We start from the raw sequence: 15,248 nt of genomic DNA, 5'->3' as shown, positions 1-15,248 counted from the left end.
CAGCTTCTGCCATCCTCTGAGATTACTGCCACTTAAAATAAGAGGAAGAATGCCTTATGACACGTACTTTGTTTTTAATCCAATTTCACTGTTCTTTAAGGAGAAAAAGAATAAGTGTTCTTATTTTCAAATGCATCAGTTTTGCTCATAGGTTTCAGTCATTAAGCTCAATCAGTCAAGTTCATGGTTTTTCTTCCTGGGAGCCTGGGCAAGCATATGGTGGCTGAGACTACCCTTATGATCAGAGAGAATGGCCACAAGTTTTCAAAAGAATCTTCTATTAAACTGATTTGATTTAAAATCAATTTACTCGATAAAAAAGTCACCTATTTTTTAGGTGAATACAAGATGGCCCTATTTTTCTCCTCATACTTTAGGATTTGCAAAAATTAAAATATAAGCAAGGCATTATACTGGCTGAAAAGTTAAAAAAACAGATTGGGCAAGAAAAATAAGTTAAAACAATCCAAACTCTGCCCTCCAGTGACACTTTGTCTTAACTCTTTTCCTGGTTCTCTTGTGCAGATATAAAAACCACATTTGCAATCCCAATGACACAACAAGCACGCAAGCACCATGTGTGGGGCCCTCCTCCACTAAGCACTGTACATGGACCGTCTTGTTTGATCCAAGCAACAGACCAGAAAACAGGAATTACTACTGCTCCCATTTCACCGATAAAGAGAAAAGGCCGCACGGTTAGGGACAAGTGACTTGAGCTCTGCTTTAGTAACAACAGCTGCCAAGTAACAGAGCTGAGATTCAGATTCAGGCGCCCTGAGCCCAGGGCTCACATGTGAAGAGCAGACCAAACCATCACTTAGGATACCACACAATGCAGGACAAGGGCTGAGCACAGAACCAGACACAACAGTGAATCACTGTGAAAGGGCCGTGATGATGACGTCATTGGGCACTCAGGTGTTAGGGTCCTTCCGACACAGAAGAGGGGAGTGAATTTCACATTGAAGCCACTGGGCAGTTACCTCGGGGGCGTGGTAGGAAACACACTGGAAGACCCAGTCCATGGCAGGCGAGTACAAGGGGAGGTAGGATGGAAGCTCCACGCCCTGGAGCACCAGCTGGTTCTGGACCGTATCCCCGTGAATCTACAGGAGACCAAATAAATACTCAGAAAAGGAGGGGAAGTCACAGAACAAACAAAGAACATGGGAGCGCATCTGCAAGCATCTGAATGGCCCCGAGAGAAACTGCCTGGCTTCTCAGGTTTTTTTAAACTAGAAAAACACACAGTTTCCCATGTCACCAGGCTGAGCTGTTCTGGGAATGTGTGCTGTGAGAAGCAGCAACCTGATAAAAACGGACCCAGCAGATGCTAAGAAGGAAGTCTGATCAACTGGAGACGCTTCTTATTAACACATGCATATTAATCCCCTGTGCTTGTTCAGTACAAGCAACACATTTTAATTGTCTGTAGCAGACGGGAGTGTAATTTTCTAGGGATTACACATCTAAAGAGCTCTAAGGCAATCTAGACTTGGAAAACCAACTGGGTTTTATGAATCTGTGATCATGTAACTATCACATCAATTGGCTCTTCTGATAGTGTTCTCTTACCTGTTTGAATGTGAGAAGAAAGTCAAAAAAGTTCTTATTTAGGCTTTCTTTGAGATGTGGAGCCACTTCCATGCCCACCTGTAGCCAAACAAAATGAAATAAACTTGACGGTGGAAAACCAGGTTGCAAATAACATATACAGTGTGATGCATTTTTGTAAATTAAAAATACACATATAGGTAGATATAAGCACAGAGAGGTCCAGAAAGTTAACTTTCATTCTTTTATTTTCTTATTCAACAAGCATATCTCGCTTTTATAAGAAAAACCACAGGAGCTATTTTTAATGAAAAAAAGGGCAACATTTGCAGTAATCATCTTCGCAATTTCCCAAAGGTAATGAAAGTATTTCTGAACAGATGACCAAGGGAACAAATCAATACGGCACTAAGGAGAAATGTACTCTCAAGACAGTGTATACATTCTTTTCCTCTCTAAAAAATGATAAACACACATGTGGCTGTACTTATTAAATGAAGCAACAAGATTCTGGTATGTAAGAGTCAGCTGGGACTTCACTGGGGCATTGTTAAAATATACGGATTCATTCTTTGCTGGGCAGTCAGGGAAGCAGACATAAATTTTGATGTATTTTAAGAAAATTTTTTATTACACAAGCATGACACCTAACAAAACTATAATCCATCGACTCCTTCATTCATTGTTTTTAAAAGATATGTAATATTTTCAGAATATTTATTAGAAAAAAATTTGCTAATCACAGAAGACAGTGGCCAGGGCTCTAGAGTCGGATGGAAGAGTAAAGGTCACAAAAATGGCAGGGACTACATGGATTTAAAACAAAGCACCATAAGGTTCCTCAACTGAGTTCCTCAAATGCACCTCAATTCCACACAGGTGCTTTAGCACAAAAACAACTTTGTAAGAGGAGTTGCTTTCTGGGACCCGGTTTCTTCCAGGGAAGACAGATTTCTACCACTCACCCCCCCCGCCCCAACAGCCACTCAGAGGTCATGAAGATTAACAATAATGGTGTTTTTTAGATGTCTGTAAGGAATTCCTTTGACGGAAATTATGCAAGATCCACTGGGGCAGTAAATTCCAGGGGCAGCTCTCTATAGCTGTTGGAGATGCTTCCAAGGACAAGTACAGGGATTTTAAAAAAATATGAACAACTGTCAGGTCCATTTTTACTGTGTTCTGATTCTATTGTTTCCTTCTACTGATCATTTTGTAGAAAAAGCAATAATTACCTGTCAGGCGACAGCAAAGAAAGGCCCAGTGGACAAGCAGTGGAGATGAATTGAAGGGGTTGTGACTTAGAAGAGGAGTTAATCATACTTTCCTTTAATAAACAGCTCTGAGCACCCCCCACGCCCTGCCTACTCACTGCCTTTGTGTTTTGTTTATCTCTTTCCATAAAACCAAATGAGCAGCTTGGAAATCTGCTCAGGTCGAAAAAATCTCTACCTAGAGTAGCAAGGGTAGTTACCCACGACATCCATCTGTTCTTTCTGCCTCCCTGGCACTCATTCTTTCTGTTTCTGGAATCAGCAAAGTGGATTTGTCTTTGGGGACTCAAACTTACCTCTCAGATAAAGAGGTTTGCGGCAGCTGGACCCAGCCAACCCTGAGTTGCCAGGGTGGGCGTGTGACCCAGGCTCAGTCAGCAGGCATATTAGCAACAACTGTCACGGTGACTGGCATATGTATGGACTAAGGACCCAAGGTGGTTCCACGAGATTCTGCCCAGAAACTGGCTAGAACCACTGGGGAAAAGATAATCTTGTCACTGAGGTTCCTAAGTTGAGAGGATGGAAGCCTTTCCACCATATGGACAGAAAAAGCTATAGACTGAAGTCACCCAGAGGAGAGCAGAGCTGAGCCATGAGGAAGGAGACAGCTCCCAACACGGCTCAGGGTCCCCGGGTCTGCCATGCCAGGACTACCCCAGGCTCTTCAGATGCGAGCGCCAACAAATCCCCCACCTTTGTTTCAGAGGTGAGGTTGTTATGAACTGAGGTTTTGCCACTTGGAATTGAAAGAGTCCTTACTATTGTACACTGTCTCTTATTCTTTTTATATCAAAAGATTTTCAGTAACTACCCAACCAGAGGAAAGAGTGCTCTGCCTGAATTGGCACAACTGATTTCAGATACAGGACATCTCACCCAGCTTTCCTGGAGTGTGTCTGTAATCTCTCCTCATTGCCACTGAGTTTTAGAGCTGCATCTGCCATGCAAAGGTACTCTGAACGTGAAAGTGAACAAAAGCGTTAGTAGCTCAGCCGTGCCCACCTCTTTTGCGACCCCATGGACCATAGCCATGGCTCCTCTGTCCATGGGATTCTCCAAGCAAGAGTACCGGAGTGGGTGGCCATGCCCTTCTCCCAGGAATCATCTCAACTCAGGCATCAAACCCAGTTTCTCCTGCATTGCAGGCTGATTCTTTACCATTTGAGCCTCTAGGGGAGGCACTTTATATGCAATAAATATCTTTCACTAGCTTGTGTACCCTCCTTCAAACTTTAAAACTGAGCAGGTTTGAGCAGGTTTGCAGGGAATGAATTTTCCCCTCACTCTCTGATTTCTATATAACTGTGTGTCATTAGACACACTAAGAGTCTAGGTCTTTATTACTGACGTAAAGGTAAGTTCAAAGAATGCTACAAAAGGAAAGGCAACAGAGCACAAATACACAAACAAGGCTATCCTTACATCCTCCCCAACCTAACCCACAGGATCCAGTCCAATTTTGCACACAATAGGCCCTCAGCAAACTTTGATAAGGGAGGAGCATTCAGACTTCGTGATACTACACAGTTGAAGCTTAGGCCCTTAGCAAACTTCAACAAGGGAGGAGCATTCAAACTTCATGATACTACAGAGTTGAAGCTGGAGGAAATATATCTGATATTCTTCTATGAAAAATCTATGCCAGTTTCAAGCAGATGGCAATCATAAATACTTTGGCCTCAGTTACTACAAGGGAGCAGGTGTCCTTAATTGGAAAGCTTTTTCTTTTTTCCTTTATTAGGGAACGGACCTATAAAAAGTATTCTTCCTAAGGATGTCTGCTTCTCACTCTGAGGGAAATGATTTTGATTTCTTTGAGACACTGCAGACCACAGGGCTGCTATCATATGCTAGATGTCAGGTAAAAGAAGCTGATCAAAGGCTGCAGTCCTCACCTTCTAATTTCATAGTATTGATGATCACTAGTAGCTCAGCTGGTAAAGAACCCACCAGCAATGCAGGAGACCCTGGTTCAATTCCTGGGTCAGGAAGATCCCCTGGAGAAGGGATAGGCTACCCACTCCAGCATTCTTGGGCCTCCCTAGTGGCTCAGCTGGTAAAGAATTCACCTGCAATGCGGGAGACCTAGGTTGGATCCCTGGGTTGGGAAGATCCCCTGGAGAAGGGAATGGCTACCCACTCCAGTATTCTGGCCTGGAGAACTCCATGGACTGTATAGTCCATGGGGTCGCAAAGAGTCGGACATGACTGAACGACTTTCACCTTCACTGTAGGGGAGGGATAGGTCTCTAACAGTTGCTTTGTCTTCAAGAAGTCTGGGGTTCACCAAGATCCTACAGAATAGGGGAAATAACCCCTCTGAAGGTAAACGATGCTGAAGGAACCAGTAAGGGGGACTCCCACGAAAGCTGACAAGAGACAATGGCCCCATGTGAGTTGAAGAAAAATGACTGTAAACTCTCCACAGGGTGCATTTTTCATAAATGGAAACTTACTAGTTTTAAGCAGGAGCTTCAGGGTGCTTTGAGGAGAGAAAGGCTGAGTGACCTACAATCTGAACCCAGCAGAGCAGCCCTCCAAGGCCAGGCAACACAGACCCTGAATGCCTGCCTCACCAGGAGAGCCTCTCCCTGCCAGACAGCCCTCACCAACTAGCGCTCTGAGCCAGCTCTTTAGTACAGAGACCGCAAATCTGATGAAACAATCAACAAGACAAAGAAAGCACATTTTGAGTCAATGAGAAGTAACCTATCAGCCGAAAGGCCTCGGGAGCCTCCTTCCCAGCAAGAAGGGAGAAACAATTAGTCCTGAAACCCAGTTCATTTGTGAGATGATGACCCTAATTAGAGTTACGGGTAAGTGGGTCTACTTAGAAATTAATTTTAAACAGAAATCCTACAGCCCTGCTTTCTGCGGACAAGCTGTGCTCTAAAATTAGCAGCTAATGAAGTCCTTCGTCCAGTGACTCCTGAGGTGGCAGGGAGGGAGAAGCATGAACGGTGGGGGAGGCAGGACGTGGTGGTCTCACCCTGCACAGGTAGGCCCTGGCGTACACTGACACCAGCGGGTCCCCGATGCCCCGGACCATGCACGTCAGCCGCGGCAGACACTCTGAAATCCCCCTGTGAGAGAGGAAAAGACAGCAGCATTTACACCCAAAAGTCTACATTTAGACTTCCTAAAGGTAGGGGGGCAAAACAGGTTTCAGAAACAAACCAAGGTCAAAGCTGACGTTTTCTAAGGGCATGTACCAAGTCTTTCTCTCTTGCCATAATTCATCTTTTGAATGGTTTCTTTCATCTTTACCATCTTTTCAGTGCTGGAGTCTAATCTTCACTTTTTTCCTGTTTGAGGTCACTTTTACTAATTTAACAATTTTTGTCCCATCCCCAGTTATCATCCATCGACAGGTCACTAGGTCACACCTCGCCCTTCTTGGTATTTCGGCTGTTATCTATATCCCTTTGGCATAGATTTACTGCCGTGCTCCACCCACTCTTAACGCCTGACCCCAGCATCCCCCTCAAAGTGAACTGTGACTTCCTTATTCCTCCAGCCACATGGGACTTCCCTCTGCCCCAAGCCTTATTCTCCCCCAACTGGTGAACGAAAACTCCCCCAGGCATCCCCAGATCTCAATCAAACACACTTGGTATACATGTTAAACCCAACTCAGAGCACAAGTCAGCCCATGACTCTGGGGAGTTATCTAGATGGTGTCCAACACCACTCAGAAAGCGGATCTGGTTTCTCCTGGCTCCACAAAACTACTCTCAAAACAACATCCAGAGTAGCAGGGGGCTCAGGGGCAAGGGCTTTTCGTTCTGACATCTCTGACCTTTTCATCATCTTGGACAGCAGCCACAAAGACACTGAACGAGGGCCCATGGGGGCCACTCCCAGCGTGGTGTGCAGCTCCATGAACGCTCACAGACCCCCTTCACGGGGCTTGTTCACCCAGGAGACCAGGGGTCAGAGATGCTAAGTAACTTTCTCTGGACCACACAGCCAGTAACAGCAGAGCTAGGATGTCGAATCCAGTTGATCTTCCATGAGCTAGTCAACCAACCTCTCCCAGCTTGAGTTTTCTTCTCCGTAAAACAGAGGTTAAAAAGTGATCTCTATTTCATTAAGTTTTCATTTGGGTTAACTGAGAAAACGGATGGAAGGTGCTTAACACCAGATCTGCTACACAGGAAGCAGTCAAAGAATGATAGCTACTACTGCAGCACCATTGGCAAAGGCGTGTGCAAGACAGAAATTTTTTGGAAATGTATGGCTCTGGACATTTAAGAAGAGCCTTACGTTTTGGAGAGGAACTTGTTACACTTCAGGATGGAAGCTTCCACATAGCTACAAAAACATTCCGTTAAGGAAGACATTTTCCAGACTGCCTGTTCCCTACGGGGAAAAGCCTAACTGTTCACGAAAAGAACGAGGTGTGTCTTCAGGAGAGGGGCCACGACAGCTCTCGACAATCCAAAGAATTAAATCAGTGAGTGGCTTGTGGCTTCTACATTTGGTTTTCAAGGTTTTTTTCTTATTTAAATTAAAATTTGGAAGACATTATACGCTGATTTATGATTACGTGCTGAAATTTAAACTGGGTTTTGAGCACTTCCAACTGAGGCTTTATGAGGAAAGGATGAAACTTAGAGAACTAATATTCCTTTTGTGTATAAGTCAGACTGTCTGTTCTTCAACACTGGGGTTTGTGCAGAGAAGCTGGTCCCTGCTCCTTTCAAGGTCTTAAGACCAGAGAAAACATAAACTAAAAAACCTCGAAGCATTTTAATTGAGAAAATTAATGTGGGAATTCTTCAGGGAAATAAAAGCCTGGTACACAGCACCATAGTCAAAGTCCCCTCTCTCCAGAGAACTGGAGAGAGCCAGAGTCCAAGGGCTTCTTGGACAGTGTGGCTGGCGCTGTGCTTCCAGGCGAGCGACCCTAACAGGACCCCATTTTCAACAGGAATCTCAGGGCAGCCCATCACATAACCTCTATTAACAGTGTAACTCTTGCAGCCTATCTTTAAAATCATCAGACAGAAAAAAAGGATACAATCTTGGAATGAGTTCCCTGATGGAAGCAATCTTGAAAAACCAATTTAAGCATGTTTCTTTGGCTGTGTCATTTACATTCTCTGGAGAGAAGTGATCTGTAAAACAAAAATAATACCCCTCAGCCTTCCTAATTCTTGGGATCTGTTACAGCTGCTCTGAGTCCCAGGACAGAAAACAGCTACAGTACAGCAGAAGGGCGGGGCGCCCAGTCCTTCCATGGCTTTCCTTTCAAATATCATTATTACTAGGAAACAGCCAGTGACGATGATAGCTGACACACAGAGGCTTTCTAAGGGGCAGGCGCCATTCAGAGCACCTTACAGACATCAGCCCGCTCAGTCCCCACAAGAGCCCTCCAAGTCATGTACTCTTATGGTCCTCTATCACAGACACAGAGTGAGGCAATGCGAAGTTTAGGGACTTCCCCAGGGCACATAGCAAGCAGACTTATGAGCTAGAATTCAACTCAGGCAGTCTGGCTCCACAGCCTATATTCTTAGCCACTGCCTTTAATTTAATCCAGAGGCTCTTGGTGTTACAGTGATACTGCTGAGAATTCCAGATGCTCGAGGAACCTGCAACTGTAACATGAAATGTGATGGAAGTTTGTGCTTTAAACATCACATGGACCTGACATGTATGGTAAGTCAAGACCCTGACATGAGAAATCAGTTAGGCTGCCATACCACTTTAAGACTTGAGTCACCTTGTGATAAAAATGCTACTTTCCCCTACTATCTGCTCTCTTCTTCTTTAATAATAGGGCTCTCATTTTCTGCTGGGCATACGGCCATCCTTGCAGCTCAGTGTGGCCATGTGACCAAGTTCAGGTCCCAGGATATATACAGGAGTGCAAGGAATTAGTTCCAAGGGAAGGGGCTTGATCTTCATTTCTTCTTCCTTCCTGCTGGCAAGAATGCAGATACAAAGGCCGGAACCTCCATAACCATCTTGAACCACAAGAGCAAGAGAGAAGTCAAGACGGCTGGCACCACAGGCTGGCTGCCAGCTGTGATTCTCTTTACTGTGATTTTGAGTTTTCTGGAACTGATGACCAAGCCCAATCAAGGACATACATCTTCGTAAGAAATGGAAAAGAGTACAGAAAAATGAAAACAAACAGACAAAAAACTATTCAACACCAAGAAGGCTACTGTTGAACTCTCACATTTAAACGATTTCTGCACAAACTGGAACCCGATCCAACCCCTCGGCGTGCTTTACACTTCTAGGACTCAACCAAGACAGGAGAAACTGATTACTATAGAACGTAAGAAACTAATGTTAGCCTGTCGCCCTCATCATGTTGCTCAGTGAGTCATTTTTCTTCCCTGGTTCTACTTTCTGCTACTTGGTGGTACACCATTAAAGTGATTAAAATATCTATGGAATCAGCAAAAAATAAAATTCTAGGTACTTCACTAGCAGAGAACAGTCAGTAATCACAACTGAAGATATTTCAGAACTGCAATCTCAAGTATTTATCTATTTTTGGATGTTCTGGCATGCTTCATTCATTGGAGAATTATTCACTTGCCATTTTCTAAGAGAAGGGAAATTACCATTTTTCCTCTCCTGGCCTGAATCCATGTACTTAAAAGTAACTTTTTTTCAAGTTCCAAGAGATCTAGATAGGAAAAGATAAGGGCTATTCTTAAATTCATTTGTCAATCTTGCCTTTTGGAAAACAGAGGAGGGGTGAGGTTAATTTCCCTTAATGTGACTAAATCATGTGACTTGAGACCCAAAAGCAAAAATAAGTCTCTGAGGTCATCTACTAAAAACTTTTGCTTTCCAGTTAAGGGAACGGAGGTGCAGCAAAGGGTGAGATGACACGGAATCAGGCTGCCAGGGAGAGTGGGACATCACACCAAGGCAAGATGTCCTGCATGTACACACCAACAGCCAGCTATGCAATAATCCACATATGCAATACCAAGGCTTTAGATTTTCCTTCCAGTTCAAGAGATCATTTAGGAAAAGGATTATGTTATGCAGGACTTTAAAGTCTTACAGAAAAAAGTAAATAAAATGGGAAGAAAAAAATGTTACAGCAAGCTCAATAGTACTTTTCATTACTTCATCTGCTCATGACGGACGTCTCAGGAACCAACTAGAAGTGGTATTCTAGGCTCCAGGGAGATAGGAGAGCACAGCACATAAGAGAGACCCTGACCTCATGAAGCTTACATTCCAGCGGGTCTGGTCAAAGAACAAGAAAGTGACCCGAAGAGATGCGAGAGGAAGGGGAGAAGTGGCCAGGTCATGAGGGGCTGCAGCCTTGGCGAGGAGTCTGGGAGTTCTAAGTGTGGCGGAAGCTCCCTGAAGAGCTCTGGGCAAAGGAATGACATGACATCGAAGCACCTGGGCTGCTACATGGAGAATGGATTTAGAATCTGGAAATTAATTAGGAAGAGGCTTCAATGTAAAGAAGAGCTGAGACATTTTCTTCCAGTTCCCACCTATTTTTCCTTTATGGGCTCCTTTTTTCAACCCTGAACTTCTGTGGATATTTTAAGAGAAGGGAGTAGACCAGTGAGTCTGGTTCTCTTCCATTTATCAAGTCTCGACACTGAAAGTGAGACGTCTTTTTATGTAACAGGGTTCATAGGGGTGCCACGTCATCTTAATATGATGACCTGAAAGGCCAGGTCAGCTAAGGACACCGCTTATCCAGAGGTGGCTGTATCAGCCACAGGGAAAACCAAAGACAGGAATGCCCACGGCTAACGAGGAGAACCACAACACAAGAAACCCAAGTTACTCATCCCAAGATGGGAATGAAATTGTTTTACCACTTAGAGTACAGGCTCTCTTCACTCATATGCTGGATGAAGAAATGTTGGGGGAAAATTACCATATCTAGCAGCACGTACTTTCTGTGAATCCAAAGGACATCAGTATCTTTCCGAACCGGTAAGAGCTATGCTTCAGTTAAAGCTCCTGAAGGTAAAGGGCTCAAATACTAAGATCACGGTCTGAACTTGATTCAAATGGAAAGAATCAGTACACATGCCACCAGACTTCTCTCTACACATAATTTCTTTAGGCAGAATTCTGCATAGTAGATTTCAAAAGTTTTCTTTATAATTACTGTTAAGTCATCCCCAAGATTAAAGACATTTTTGAGAAAAGTTTGCCCCTCTCCTTTTCAGGTTCTAGGAAACAGAACATACATGCAGATAAAGATTTTAACTGAAAGGAGAGAAATGAAATTATTTTCAAGAAAACAAAAGCCCAATTCAAGGTTAAAAAAAAAAACCAAGTATTTGGGGAGGCAAGAATTTAGTAATAAACATGCTAATTAATTAGCACATTTAGATAAGAACTAAAAGTGAATATGAAAATAGCCTTTTTTTTTTGAACTTTCATAGTTCTATAGTTCAAGTAGGGAGAAAGCTATTAGTAATTTTTCCTTGCGTGCATTCATACTAAGTTGCTTTAGTTGTGTTGGACTCTTTGGGACCCTATGGACCCACCAGGCCCTCTGTCCATGAGATTTTCCAGGCAAGAATACTGGAGTGGGTTGCCATGCCCTCCTCCAGAGGATCTTCCCAACCCAGGGATCGAACCTGCATCTCTTATATCCCCTGTATTGGCAGGCAGGTTTTTTACCACTAGAGCCACCTGGGAAGCCCAGTTTTTCCTTAACTAGCCCTAAAATGTTGTTGGTATAGTTAGTGAAAACTGACAGGAAGGAAAATTATTGTAGTAGGTATGAACATAAATGTCCCTAGAGGCCAGGCAGGTGATATAAACATTTCTAATCAGGTATACAACAATAGGAAGAAGTAGAAACTATACCAAATAGCATTTTAAAAAATACTCTTATAGCCAAAGAAAACACCTACCTGGGTTTAATTCTGCCTGCAGGCTGAGAGTTTACTGCTGCTGATATAGCACATGGAAGAAACACTGGCAAGTGTAAAATAAATGCACCAAATTTGCCAAATCCTTAAGCTGACAGAGAAGGCCTTTCCGTCAGGCTGGCCCCTGCATCCCAGTCCTGAGAAGCCTAGAATGTGTGAGGAGCTGTTAAAAATCATTGCAGGTGGGAATGTGGTGGAGGGGAGGGTGGAGTGCAGTACTATCCAATGGAAATACCACATGAGCCCCATTCAAAGAGCTAAAACAAAAACGTGTTATTTTAAAATATACTTCATTTAATCTAGTTCATCTAAATATCATTTCAATATGTAAACATGTAAACTTAAAAATCAGGGAGATACTTCATGGTCACTTATTTGCATTAAGCCTCTGAAATCCAACATTTTTTTTTTTTAATACTCACAGCATATCTCAGTTTGGACTGGTCAGTCTCTAGCGCACAAGAGCCTCATGGGACCAACTGTGCAGCATAATGGATGCTGCAGGTCCAGCACTCAGAGCCAGGCTCTCATTTGCTGGTGGCAGGACTGCACCAAGTTCCTAGCTCTTTCCCACTGGGTGGGGCCCCCCTAAAATGAGACGAGGTGATTCCAAAGAGCTTTTCTAGCCCTAAAGGTCTGTAGAGTTCTGTCTTGCTTTCTGAGAAATGTGCATATTGACTAGTTTTAACAATGTGGATGATGGAAGGACGGAAAAGAAGGAAACAGAAAGAGAAGAGAGAAAAAAAAGAGACGATGAACGAAACAGCAAAAGCGAAAGAGACACAGAGAGAGAAAGACAAAAAAGAAAAGGAAAACCAGACAGACAAGACAAGACCGATTAACAGACAAAAAGAAAAGTCAAATTGCAGGTCTGTCTGATGCCATCGCTTCATCCTCCAGGGAAGCAGGAGCAGGACGAGGTGGGATGGCAGTGAAGATAGCCTGTTGTTCTAACTCGAGCAGATAAGCACGCTTCCTCCCGGCAGTGCTAGAACTCAGGAGGAGGAGTGAGACAGAATGGATGCCGTTGCTGCGAGTTCCATGCTAGCCTCATCGTCATCTTTCATTTATGTGACAAAATGAATTTGTGATCTCATTGTCCCAGTATAACCTCCTGAGCGTTCAAAATTGAGCCGCAATAAATTTAATGCAAATATCACTTGGGCATATACTGTAGATGCAAAGTATCTGTTATTTTTGATTTATCTGACATTGTTCTTTAATATAAAATTAGCTCTATAAAGCAATTTGCTTCTTAGGAAAAATATTAAAATGTCAAGCAGCAGAGAAATTTAAGTTGGTATAAAAGTTCAGTTGAATCTAATCATAGGACCTTTTCATTCTTGCAGATTCAAATTACTTGCTCAAATCCCTAGCTGGGCTGCTTTTCAAAGACTGAGATGATCAAAAAACTGTAACAGTGTTTCTTTAACTTTTAACACACAAAAAATTTCAGGTCTCAATAAATCCTGACTTGATATAAACCTTCTAACCCCGACTTGAGGGCAGAATGAAACCCGTTGGAACAGCTATGACATTACCTGGTAAGACACTGCGGTTATCCACACACATGGAAAAGATGCGCTCGTAAACCAGCTTCCCTGGGGAGAAAAGGACATATGGCGTCAGCATCATGCCCTTCAGGTGCAAACACTAAATTAACATTTCTTAATTAGGGACAGAGATGGTGCCATCGCCAGGATGAGCTTCAACTTGTGAGAGTATGCTGCCACCTAGTGGACCCAATGTTTAAGCCATGATTCTTCTCGATTTTAATTAAAACAGGGAACTTCACTTTCTGTGAAGAGGCAGAAAAGTGATCCTTCACTTATGCCAGGCAAAGTAAGTCAGACAGAGAAAGGCAAATACTGTCTTTCACTTATATGATTTCACTTATATGTGAAATCTAAAAGCAAACCAACAAACAACAAATAACAGAGAGTAACAGATACAAAGAACAAACAGGTGGTTGCCAGGGAGGAGGGGAAGGAGAGAAACAATGAGGGAGATAAATGACTCATGCGTATGAAATGTAGTTATGGGAAATATAGACAATAATTACGTATTATCTTTATATCATGATAAATACTAATGACTTATTGTGGAGATCATTTTGAAATCACTGTGTTATATAACAGGAACTAACGCAGGTCAGTTTTACTTCAAAAAGAAACAAGCAGAGCCTGGGATCTACAGGCTCTGTGGTGGGGTCAATGGCAACCTCCAAGAGGGCTTACGCCAAGGGGAACCTTCCAGGACTGCAGCGGCTAGTACCCGTTCCCAAGGTGAGCCACCTCCTCAAGGTCTCCACAAGAGACTCTCCAACACATCTGATAGGCTGAAAGTGTTAGCCACTTAGTTGTCCAACTCTTTGCAACCTCATGGACTGTAGCCCACCAGGCTCCTCTGTCCATGGAATTCTTCAGATGAGAATACTAGATTGGGTTGCCATTTCCTCCTCCAGGGGATCTCCCCAACCCAGGGAATGAGTCTCCCAAATCTTCTGCACTGCAGGCAGATTCTTTACCACTAAACCACCAGGGAAGCCCCTGAGGCACTTGAAAATATGCGTGTGTGGAATCTGTCCTCAGAGGTTCTAATGTAAATGGTCTGGGGCACAGCTTGGCCACTGAAAGTGTTCTTAAAGCTCTCCAGGTATGTAACTGAAGACGAGAACCACAGCTCCAAACCATGGATTCAATTTAGAAGTTCCTAAGAAGCCTCAGGGATCGAGCCCCAGTTCTCAAAGCTACCTGCCTTTGACCTCCTGGCAGAAAGCATTTGGTTACCTGCAGTCACAGGCTCTCCAAGGCAGCCACATCTGATGCCGAGAGAGGCCTCCTGAGATGAGCACGGAACTCCGAGCACTGGGACTGCATGTGCACAGCACAGCAGGCCACGCTGGGCAGCCGTGTGACTTCTCACACCTCCTCAGGTGTGTGGACCCAACTTCAGAGAACCCAATGCCTTTACTCCACAAAAAGCTTACCATCTCTCCAAAACCGGCCTTCTTTTTTTTTTTTAAAAAAGACATTTTTGTATTTCACCTTCATATTCTAAGGGGCCTTTAACTACTAAACCATTTTCAGCCAAAAGAGCTGGGTGAACATTTGTTTTCCTTTGTTAACTTCAGTTTAGTTCAATCACTCAGTCGTGTCCAGCTCTTTGTGACCCCATGAACCACAGCACACCAGGCCTCCCTGTCCATCATCAACTCCCAGAGTTTACCCAAACTCATGTCCATTGAGTCGGTAATGCCATCCAACCATCTTATCCTCTGTCATCCCCTTCTCCTCCTGCCCTCAATCTTTCCCAGCATCAAGGGTCTTTTCAATTGAGTCAACTCTTCGCATCAGGTGGCCAAAGTATTGGAGTTTCAGCTTCAGCATCATTAAGTTAGTGGACAACTATTTTGAGAAATAACACCTGATCCTAGATTCCTTTCCTTTCTTGATTCACTTTCTTATAAACCAAAGACACTGAAATACAAGAGATCAGTGACAACAGTTAACATTTTCTG

The 15,248-nt window shown here is 43.5% G+C and overlaps 1 protein-coding gene across 4 annotated transcripts in view; it reads right to left on the bottom strand.

The window, feature by feature from the left end:
* Positions 1–15,248, bottom strand: part of VPS35L (VPS35 endosomal protein sorting factor like) — a 141,152-nt gene that overhangs the window by 84,670 nt on the left and 41,234 nt on the right. For 2 of the 4 annotated variants that reach the window (XM_069570239.1, XM_069570238.1), the window contains exons 9-14: positions 13,270–13,329; positions 7,858–7,954; positions 7,101–7,148; positions 5,824–5,917; positions 1,579–1,656; positions 987–1,109 (exon numbers count right to left, since the gene is read on the bottom strand). In XM_069570239.1, the coding sequence (XP_069426340.1) occupies positions 987–1,109; positions 1,579–1,656; positions 5,824–5,917; positions 7,101–7,148; positions 7,858–7,954; positions 13,270–13,329 (500 nt within the window). Of the gene's footprint in view, positions 1–986; positions 1,110–1,578; positions 1,657–5,823; positions 5,918–7,100; positions 7,149–7,857; positions 7,955–11,710; positions 11,875–13,269; positions 13,330–15,248 lie in introns of those variants that run through there. The other 2 variants (XM_069570241.1, XM_069570240.1) reach the window with 2 other exon arrangements.

Source organism: Ovis canadensis, chromosome 24 (assembly GCF_042477335.2).
Source record: "Ovis canadensis isolate MfBH-ARS-UI-01 breed Bighorn chromosome 24, ARS-UI_OviCan_v2, whole genome shotgun sequence".
Classification (NCBI taxonomy): Eukaryota; Metazoa; Chordata; class Mammalia; order Artiodactyla; family Bovidae; genus Ovis; species Ovis canadensis.
This window is presented reverse-complemented; position numbering and strand designations above follow the sequence as displayed.